At 51.5% G+C, this 10,858-nt stretch overlaps 1 protein-coding gene across 2 annotated transcripts in view; it reads left to right on the forward strand.

The window, feature by feature from the left end:
• The window catches only part of Add2 (adducin 2), a 97,913-nt gene that overhangs the window by 74,421 nt on the left and 12,634 nt on the right, over window positions 1-10,858 (forward strand). For both annotated transcript variants that reach the window (XM_021191161.1, XM_021191163.1), the window contains exons 9-15: window positions 241-339; window positions 3,580-3,756; window positions 5,654-5,911; window positions 6,948-7,067; window positions 7,479-7,568; window positions 9,285-9,438; window positions 10,395-10,520. In XM_021191161.1, the coding sequence (XP_021046820.1) occupies window positions 241-339; window positions 3,580-3,756; window positions 5,654-5,911; window positions 6,948-7,067; window positions 7,479-7,568; window positions 9,285-9,438; window positions 10,395-10,520 (1,024 nt within the window). The remainder of the gene's footprint in view (window positions 1-240; window positions 340-3,579; window positions 3,757-5,653; window positions 5,912-6,947; window positions 7,068-7,478; window positions 7,569-9,284; window positions 9,439-10,394; window positions 10,521-10,858) is intronic.

Here is a 10,858-nt window from a genome sequence, read left to right on the forward strand (position 1 = left end):
CCATTTCTGTGTTTGCCAGGCACTGGCATAACCTCACAGGAGACAGCTATATCAGGGTCCTTACAGCAAAATCTTGCTGGCATATGCAATAGTGTCTGGGTTTGGTGGCTGATTATGGGATGGAGCCCCGGGTGGGGCAGTCTCTGGATGGCCCATCCTTTCATCTTAGCTCCAAACTTTGTCTCTGCAACTCCTTCCATGGGCAAAGATGGGTTTGACTGGTTCTTTCCTCTTCCACAGATTCTGGTGCTAAGAAACCATGGCATGGTCGCCCTGGGTGACACCGTGGAGGAAGCTTTTTACAAGGTCTTCCACCTGCAGGCTGCGTGTGAGGTGCAGGTATGTGAGGTGCCCTGGGAAGTGAGCTCAGGAGCTGGCTTTGATGGGGGCCCTGGGAACTGTGGGCCCTGCTCAGCTGTCAGGTTCTGACCTCCTAAACTGCTTTATCACCCCGCCTGTTACCACCTTCCTTACACTCCTGCCGTTTCCTGCTTACAGTGGGATCCGTACTCTGGAAAGTCCATCACAACATCTGATTGGCACTACTCAGATCTAGGGGACCTGAGATCAGGACGGGGGAAACCATCACCAGGCATACAGAAGCCCTACCACACCTGGCCATCTGGTGTAGCTGTCGCACCAAGCTGTACTAGGGAGCACAGAGAAAGGGTGCTCTCGTTTCACCAAGGAATGGGATGGAATGAAGGCAGGCTATACATGGGCAGGGAATGTGGGCAGGCATGGAAAGAGGATCGACAATGAGCCAGTCAGTGTTGTCATGGCAACCAGAACAGCCAAGCTACCCTTCAAAGGTATACAGGGAGCCAGCTCATCTCCCAGTCCCTTCACTGGGAAGTGACAGTTGGGGAAGGTCAATGACCATGGAGCTCATGAAGCCCCAGGAATGCTGGTTTACAGGCAGCTCTGTGGTGAGGGTCAGCCAAGAGCATGCAGTCTGTGGTGTCTGAGTTGGTGGGATAAGGGGTGTGCTTATCCAGCTCTGGATAGATTCATGACCAGCCCTGGCTGTCTACCTTTGGGGGCAGAAATGTGCCCTCTCCAAGCCCATTGTCTTCATGTTGGCATGGATTAAAGCTGGCTGGGAGGAATGGCCTCTCCAGGCTAGGAGAGGTGATGACACTACAGAGGCTGCAGTTCTAGGACAGCCAGCTTTCTGCAAGTCCCACGCGGTGCCCTCCTGCCTCACTCTGCTGGCCAGGTGGAACAGCACTGAAGGAAGGTCACTCCCTCCCTCAATGTCACTTGTGGTGAGATCAGCCCTGCCACATGGGGGAGATGGGAGAGCCCTGTGGGACCCTTACAGTGGAGTGCTGCAGAGACGATTATAAGTCTGGAGATGAATAAATGTTATGTGGAATGGAGTGAGTGAGGCTCCCAAGAAACAGCAGTGTTCAGAATTAGACTCTGAGGCCTGCATCCATCTGATATGGTACCTTCTCCCTCAACTAAGAATTCTGACTGATGTGGCTACTGACTGGCATCAGAACTGGCTGAGCCTTCATGATCAAGGGAAGCCTCTGCCTTTCCTCACACTGAACTGCAAAGGGTTCCTTAACACACCTTCGCAGAAGCGTCCCTGAGAAAACAGCACACAGGAAAAGCTCTTCTCTGCAGAGCTGTCTCAGCGCTCTGCACAGATGGAGAGTCGCTGCTGTGTCCCCTTCACAGTGAAAAGTCTTCTCCCATTTCAGACCTCAGAAGTGGCCCCTGGGCAATTTAACCCCCTGACCTATAGCCATAGGGCAGAGCTGTTAGTTCTGGTCATAACAGCCTCCTGGCTGCTGTCACCTGCTCAGGGCTGGCTTGATGTGTCTTTGCTCTCCCACATCCCTCTGGCAACCAACCCAGGAAAACTCCAGTGATTTCTTATCTGTTTTATGAAGGAGAAGCTTCTAGAGGGAGGGGATGGTCTAGAAGACATGGGAGGGTAGAAGCAAAGACTAAGGCATCAGTGAGCACAGGGTCATGACCTGCAGCTACCATCAGGCTTGCACTCTGACAGCCAGCTCTGAAGCTCCATGTCCACCATGGGCCCTGCTTCCTCCCTCAGTGACCTTGGTGGACAGGGGAATGTGACCATGGCCATGTCTGTGGTCCAAGCCCAGGTGCCTGCTCTGCTCTCCTGAGCACAGTATATTCCTTGCCTATTGGTTTCGAGTTCTGGAAAAAGTGGGTCATCCCTCACTGAGAGGCAGATGGGAGGCACAGGCAGTTCTTCCCCATCTGTTACCCATCGCCATGGAAACTGCTGGGGGAAGAGATGGAAGGAGGCAGCTTGGGCAAGGCTGTGGGTGCTCTCTCCCTTCTTCCTTCTCCATTAACAAACAGTTCCAGGGAGACTGCCTTTCATTATCTGAGTGTTGGATTAGCAGTAGCAACCATGTACTGTTCTGAGGCTGCAGAACATTATAGATGCTTTACCATCACCTTGAGAGATTCCTCACAAGGTAGAGCATTGCCATATTTCCTTGATGGATGTGGAAACTGAACACAAAGATGCTAAATAGCTACCCAAAGTCACAGGGAGAGGAGGTGGTGTAACACACCCAGCCAGCCTGGTACCCACTCAGGTCTACCCTTTACACACACACCCTAGCACTGTCTCTCCAGGGCATCAGGGGACAGTGGGGACAGTTAAAGACATGCATACATATAGCCTGAGTACAAAGGCACTGGGAAGTGTTGTGGTCTTGTGAAGTGTCTTCCTGTTCCAGGGTGATGGATGGGGCTCGCCTGAGGAAGTCTGGTGAGCTGACCTCCATGAAGCAGGGTTAGGGCAGTCTATTGGTGCAGGAGAATGCTCAAAGCTCACATGCCTGCATCTGTCGGCGAACTAAATGGGTTCTTTTATCTCTGGTGGGAACAAACACCACCAAAACCGCAACTCAAACTCTCAACCCGCCCTGAAACATCAGGCACTGCAGATTAGATCATCGGAGCACGGCTCTGATAAGTGAGCTTGTGTGCAGACATCAGTCTCCTCAGATGTGAGGGTGTGAACACACCACTGTCCACATGGCTTAGATCTACCTCTCTCTCTCCCTGAAACCCAAACCTGACTCAGGATATCTGAATGGTAGGGATGCAAACTGGGAGTGTGTGGGTGCTTTTAAGGTTAATCAAAATTTCCCACATTGTACACACACCTCTGTCCTAATGGTTAAGTGTGCTGCCCGAAGCCACCTGCACTGCCCCCTCTTCTTCTTTGAGGCATTATGACCTAGGTACCATTTAGTTCTCTGGGGTGCTACATCCTAGGTACCATTTTTCTTCTCTGGTGTGTTGTATCCAGGATAATGAACGTTTGGTCCTCTGTGCTGTCTCATTCCTGGGTTTTAACACTTGTTATTTCTTCCTCTCTGGGTTCTCGAGTCCGAGGAGGAATTACTGACACTGTGCTCCATGACAATGAATGCATGCTCCACAAGTGTTCAGATATTTTCCTCTAGTTCCCTAGGCCTTTCTGGTGCCTGAGTTCTCTGTGACCCCACTGCCCTCTGGTGCACACCACAGCAGTTTCAAGGATTCCACACACCCGAGTTCTCTGATTCTCCACAGGTATCGGCTCTGTCCAGCGCCGGGGGTACTGAGAACCTCATCCTCTTGGAGCAAGAGAAACACCGGCCCCACGAGGTGGGCTCTGTGCAGTGGGCCGGCAGCACCTTCGGGCCCATGCAGAAGAGCCGGCTGGGAGAGCATGAATTTGAAGCCCTCATGAGGATGCTGGACAACTTAGTGAGTGTCTTGGTGTCGTCCTTCAGACCACTCCATGGAGGCTGAGCCCCCAGAGCCAGACATCTGAAAGCACTGGGGACACACAAGAACCACCTCTGTCATGGTTTAGTTAGTGAAGGCCTCTGAGTTTGTGTTCACTTGAATAGTAGCTGTACTTTCCCCAGTACATGCCTTTTCTTCCTCTGCTAAGTTCTGAGACATCCTCATATCTGCCTATGCTCTCCTTCTGTGGGAAGTCAGAGTGCCTGTCCTTATGTCCACAGCCCATCCCCATCATCCTGTATCCATTAGCCCACTCCTCCCCTGGAGTTGGTCCTGCCCATCCTTAATGTCACAGTGTCAATACTGAGAGCCCATCATACAACCAGCTCCTGTATTCCAAACATCAATGTTACATTATTCTATTGCAGTGACCGAACCAAACCATAAGGAGTTAGATGGGATGGTTCATTAAAGGGTGCAAAAGGACAGCCTCCTCCTTCTGGGGGCTAATGATTGGGTTGATAACCTGGAAAATCAGAGGAGATGCTTCAGGCACAAGAGGTAGGGGAGGGATGCTGTGAGGAGCAAGCTCAGAGGTGAGAAATGAACCCTGTCTTCAGAACAGGTCCTGCTTGGTTCCCTTTCCTCATCCTCAAGGCCACCTGACCTAACCATGTCAAGGTCATTGCAATAATTAATACTTTCCCCCCTTTCAGTGTCTCCAAGTCATTTTTCACCCTGTTGCTAGGGTGAGTCTGAGGATGGCTTTGCAATGAGATGTGCTTTTGGTGATGAGAGGGGACTCCTGGTTCCCTGTGCTGAGTCATTGTCCCCAAACGAAGCACCAGGCCTTTGCAGGTAGCTTCCGTAGGAATTGTTTCAGAGCTTTGAGAGAAGCAGACGATTCTATTTAGAGTTTCAGAGAAGAGAGAAAGGAGAGTTCTAACCCAATCAGCCTTGACTGTGAACGTTGGTGAAAGGTGCTGTGAATGAGCCAGCACTTCTGCCAGCTCTACCCAACCTCAGGGTTTGCTCAATTTACTATCATAAATATTTTCATGTTTTTAAAACTAATGTGTAAGGTAGCATGGCTTTCCTCGTGGCAACATTACACATGTATAACCTTCTACACAGTTCTCATTCCTCCCAACTAGCTACTGGCCCCACCCATTGTCCCTCTAGTTGTCCCTCATCCCTCCTCAGTCCCCACTTCTGCTTTCACGTGGCATTATATATCACTCTCTGTACCTTGCTCCTTTAAGACCTCTTCCTCCCCCGATCATGGTCCCCTTTCCAGTTTTATGACTTGGAAGCACACATACACGTGTATACACACACAGATGTATATAAGGACACACACACATGATTTTAAATCTGTTATTTATATCTTAATGTTAGCTGCTTTAAAAATCTATTGGATACTGGAGGTTTAGCTCAGTCTAGACTGTCTGGTATGGCATGATATGCTAGGCCCCAGCACTGCGAAATTATACATCATCATCATCAAAAGTGATACTACTTACAAATTCATCAAAATCATGAGCATTGAGCAGACCTCATTGTTTTTTAAACATTTTTTTGTGCTGGAGATTAAATTCAAAGTTTCAGATGTACCAAGCAAGTGTTCTACCAAGGAGCTATGCTACCCAGCCTTTTTGTTCCCACTTTATTTTGAAACACAGGCTCACTAAGTTACCCAGTTAGCTTTGCACATGTTCTGTAGCCCAGGCAGGCCTTGAAGTTGTCATGTTCCTGCCTCAGCTTCCTGAACAATTGGGATGACAAGCCTAAGGGACCAGGCCCATCTCAACTTGAAAGGCCCGGCTGCTCCGTTGTCTGGTGGATATTTGGGGGTGACAAGTCCAGGTGTGGACCTCTGTCCTCTCCAGCACCTGGTTCTGGTTCTGTCCTCTAGGGCTACAGAACAGGCTATACGTACCGCCACCCCTTTGTCCAAGAGAAAACCAAACACAAAAGTGAAGTGGAGATCCCAGCCACAGTCACCGCCTTTGTGTTCGAAGAGGATGGAGTCCCTGTCCCCGCCCTGCGCCAGCATGCCCAGAAGCAGCAGAAGGAAAAGACCCGCTGGCTTAACACTCCCAACACCTACCTGCGGGTGAATGTGGCCGACGAGGTGCAGAGGAACATGGGCAGTCCCCGGCCAAAGACCACGGTAAGAGGGAGGTGGGGCTGGCCTGGATAGGGGTGGGTTGCACTGATGGGAAGCAAGTCATGCACTTTTCATCCCCATTCCTGGATGCTGTGCTCAGGCCCAGGGTCCCTAACACCCCTTTCTTATGCCCCTGTATTGAGGTTTAGGGCACAAGGAGCAGATTTCTCCAGAGGGTGACAGGACTGGGCCACTTCCATGAGCACAGATTCAAGAAGATTGGGGTCTCTGTTTCACCCCATACCCACAGGGGGCTTTGGGAAATTCCTGGGTGACATGCCAAACCCTGGGCCTGAGGTCTGACACAAACCTATGAGAAGGACAGGCCGATCTCTTTCCTCTCTGCCTTTTTTCTCACTCACACCGATCTCTATTTGATTTTTTTCTTTCCTGTTTTTCATAGATAAATGAATTTTTTTTCTTGGCATGTACATGGGTTCAGATGTATGTGACTCAGGTTGATGTATGGAATCATCTTCAATAGCTCTTCTATATTATTCTTTGAGAACAAGCCTATAGCTTGTTGATATTGTTAAACTCACTTGGGATCCCCTGTGTCTACCTTCTGAGTTATGGGTGAGCCACCACACCCATCTGGGTTCCTGGGGATCCAAACACAGGTCCTTGTGCTTGAAGGGCAGGTTCTGTAACCACTGGACCATCTCTCCCAGACCAACTCTATTTGATTTTTTTTTTCATTAACAAAAAAGTGGCCACAGTCAGTTGGAATAGGCCTCCACCAAATGCAAATCCAGTTACCTGAAAGAAACTGGAGCCCAGCCGCAGCCTGCCCAAGCTTCAGCCCCTGCTCTCTGGTGTTTTGTTTAATTTTGGTTTTGGTGTTTGTTTTTGGTTTTGTTGTTGTTTTTGTTTTGTGGCCCACTGGCCTTCCTTGATGTCTGTGTCATCTAACACTCATCTTGGCTCTGACACAAGAGACAACTCTGAGTGACCTGTGGACCTTCCATGCTGGTGGGTGGGGCACCCAGTGGGAGGGGCACCCGGTGGCCCATGCCCAACTCCTTACTTGCCTTGTCAGTGGATGAAGGCTGATGAAGTGGAAAAGTCCAGCAGCGGCATGCCCATACGGATCGAAAACCCAAACCAATTTGTGCCTCTCTACACTGACCCCCAAGAAGTTCTGGACATGAGGAACAAGGTGAGTCAGCTCTCCTACCTGCTTTTCTGAGGGAATCTGGGGTCCCAGAAGTACAAGCCAAGTTCTCGGGTTAGGGGAACTCATCAGTACTTCTGGTGTGAGACTGTATTGATGACAGTGCCTCGTGCAGGACTTACATGGTCCTGTGGTCCTCCGTGGCCCACTTATGGAACAGGGCAGTTGCTTTACACATAAGGTATGTCTAAAAGACATGTCCACAGAGTGGCCTTCTATGAGCTCAGAGTTGCTCCAGGCCAGGTATGGAGGCAGCCCTCAGGATGTCACATTGTATTGGAGCACAGGATAGACTGCTAACCATACAGGGCCTTGTCAGACTCATCACAGACCTCATTGGACACTAGAGAGCCCTTCCATGCTCTGACCCCTTTTTCTCCCCTTTCCACCACACAGATTCGAGAACAAAACCGACAAGACATAAAGTCAGCCGGACCTCAGTCTCAGCTCTTGGCCAGTGTCATCGCCGAGAAGAGCCGGAGTCCGGTACAGCAGAGACTGCCCCCAACCGAAGGGGAAGTGTATCAGACTCCTGGGGCTGGGCAGGGGACCCCCGAGTCCTCAGGCCCGCTCACCCCATGATCTTGGGTGCCGGGCTCTTGCTGCATAGTGAAGGGCCACCACACAGTTGGCTGTGAGGTCCAGGGAGGACAATGTTGGCTTGCTCCTGGGTGCACTGGATAGGGAGCAACAAGGAGCAGCCCATCTGTCCATAGGAAGGCCTCTAGTGGGCCCCACACCTCCCACCATGGGACTTCATGAGGTCCTCTCTCTGTCCTGCTGAATTCTGGTGGCCCAAGTGTTTCTGACCCCTGGGTTGGACATAGCATCATCAGGATACAGTGAGGGGGTGTGGTCAGGACTGCTGTGCTATGGGGTGGGAAGGGTAAGAGTAGCCATACAAACCTAGTTAGAGTTAGAAAGCATGACGTCACTGTTTCTGTGTTTGGTGGGATGCCATCTTGTAGCAGATGGCATTGCAATTCTGCCTTGTGTGGCATTGCGGCTGTTCATAGCTTGTGGCAAAGGGTGTGACACTTTCCTAGACAGTGTCTAATGGGGCATGCAAGGGCCCATTACTCACTGTAGAGCACATCAGCATGATATGGTTGCAGATCAGACAGCAGCAGGCTGCACCCTTACAGCTGACTCCTGACCTCCCACAACTCAGCCAAGTCAGTGAACTGTGAGCACGCCATAGGGGCAAGGTTAGAAATGGCCTGTGATCCAGAGGGATGAAAGCCGAGCACAGAGCACGGCTGCCCGAAAGCAGCTCTGCCCTTCACAGCAGGAGCTCTCAGTAGCCCCTCTTCCTCCTTGGGATCTAGCTTAGACTCACTCACCTTTGACTCTGAAACCCGTTGCACTAAGCCCATGGTTGCTTCTGGATGTGTGAAGCCCATACGCGGTGACCAGAAACCCTGGTTGCGCTGGGCTCACCTCCTCTGAGGTCTCACTCTGCTCTCCTCCCCCGGGAGTAAGTGATGCCTCCGGATAGGCTGCAGAGAGGATACTGGAAAAGGACAGCAGGGTCTGTGGTTCAGTCCTCCATTGAGCAAGAGGGACCAGATGATTCAGAGCCAGGGATTCAACTGAGGCGCAGAACAGAGGTTCTGTCAGTGCCCCCGCCAGGGCCTGCAGAATGAGTAGCTGAAGATCCTCCATGCAGGTCTGGCCTCTTGGTCACCGTGACTCCAGGATTCACTGCTTGGACTGAGAATGCTGAAGCCCCTGTACCTTGTCGTTTCAATGCTGTGTGTTGAGGCTTGCGCTGCTGTGGAGGGACAGGGAGGGACAGTGTGGGAGAGACTGGCATGCCGCTTGCGCTAGCCAATGCTATGCTTGCTAGACTGTGTCTGACTGACTTTGGGCCATCAAATGTATATGCACAGCCATGGCTTGGAAGTGTCCGTAGATGGGAATGCAATAAAGGTATGTCTTCTGCTTGGGAGCATCTTTTGATTTCATTTCAAGGGCAGAGGGTGGACCCCTATCTTCACCAGGGCAGGTACAGAGTCTTAAGTGTTGGGAGGATGTAGCAATGGAGAGAATGAACAAACCCTACCCCAAGGCTCCAAGCTTGGTTCCAAGGAGCTACATGTCACTCCTCTAGCAAGATAGCTGACTGCCACTTGAGAGAAGCTCCAGCTTGGGCCCCAGCACAGCGGTCAGAGAGCAACACACACTTTGGTTAACTTTCAGTCTACAGAGAGCCAGCTGATGTCCAAGGGCGATGCAGATACCAAAGATGAATCGGAGGAGGCGGTACCCAACCCCTTCAGCCAACTCACTGACCAGGAGCTGGAGGAGTACAAGAAGGAGGTGGAAAGGAAGAAGCTAGAACCGGAGCAGGAAGGTAAACCCGTGTGAGCCAGAGCTGCAGGGAGAGCCTTCTTGCCCCATCACCTAATAGCATGCCTGCTAGCAGAATGTAGTTAAACATGTTCATAGCACCTCATAGTTAACACAGGCAGGCATCTTCATGATCTCACTGGCTATGAAGGAGTTAGTACTCGTAAAGTATTTAGAATTGTGCCTCTGACCATGAGGAATCTCAGTAAACAGGTCAATGTTGGCTGCAATGGGACTGGTGTGACAGTCACATAAAGTCTAGAGTGAGTCGACCAGCCTGGTAGCCAGAATTCTGTCAGCTGATACCCGTCTCCTTGCTTCAGTCTTGAGTTCAGCCAGTTTCTCTGTGTTGAAACTCCTGGTGTCTTAATGTGCTGGGCCACGCTTTGTCCCCTTCTGGGCTAGCCTGAACCAAGTCAGCTATATCTCAGGCTCTACCTCAAATTTCTCTCTGCCTAGGAAGGCAGCCTCTTGACCTTCCCATGCTGCCCAAAGGAGCTGTCTCCTCTCCTTGCTTCAAGAGCACTCGGGACCTGAAACCCCAGGGGCGGGGGCGGGGTCCTCCACCAGCACCTCGTCTCAGGAAGGTGTAAACTAGCTGAGTTAACTGGTAATCTAGCCCCTGAGAACAAACTCCGGGTGACCCTAAGGAGAGCCAGTGGTGGGGCCTCTGCCTCCATCTGTGCCTGTGTTGCAGCACCAGGTGCGTGTCCACACATGTTACTCTCCTGCTGCCTTACTTTCTCATGGGGGCAGCCATGTGGTAGACAAGACACAGCATTGCTCTGATTGCCCACTTTTGGCCTCCCAGGAAGGGGCAGAGGTAAAGCTGAGCTAAGGAGGGCCCAGTAACTGTCCAGCCAGAAGTAACTAAGTAGAAAAGCACTGGGTTCCACATTTGCCCCACCCGTCTTGTCCCTCTGTGACGTGTGTGCTGAGGTGGGTTTCTGTTACTTTCAGGGGAGAAGGACACAGCCACGGAAAAGCCTGGTTCACCTGTAAAGTCCACACCTGCATCCCCAGTGCAGAGCCCAACAAAAGTTGGGACCAAGAGCCCAGCGGTCTCTCCTTCCAAGGCTTCGGAGGGTGAGTGGAGCTGGGCAGGCTTCAAAAGGCACCTGTGTGGGAGACAGAGTGGTCTGTACACTGCAGAGAGCTGCCTTAGTTGGTAAGGGCTTGTCAGGGGGAGGACAGCCTCCCTCCCATGGGGAGCACTTCCTCTCTGACAGCCCTAGGTAATCTGTACAAGATTCAGTTTGTCTTACTCGTGAACTATGCTGATGTAGCCACAGCCCTGCCAAGCAGAGGTAAAGGGCTGACCCATAGCCTCCCTTCCCTAGCTGGCCAGTTGTCCCCCTTCCCTAGCTGGCCAGTTGTCCCCCTTCCCTAGCTGGCCAGTTGTCCCCCTTCCCTAGCTGGCCAGT

This window comes from Mus pahari, chromosome 2 (genome assembly GCF_900095145.1).
Source record: "Mus pahari chromosome 2, PAHARI_EIJ_v1.1, whole genome shotgun sequence".
Taxonomy (NCBI): domain Eukaryota; kingdom Metazoa; phylum Chordata; class Mammalia; order Rodentia; family Muridae; genus Mus; species Mus pahari.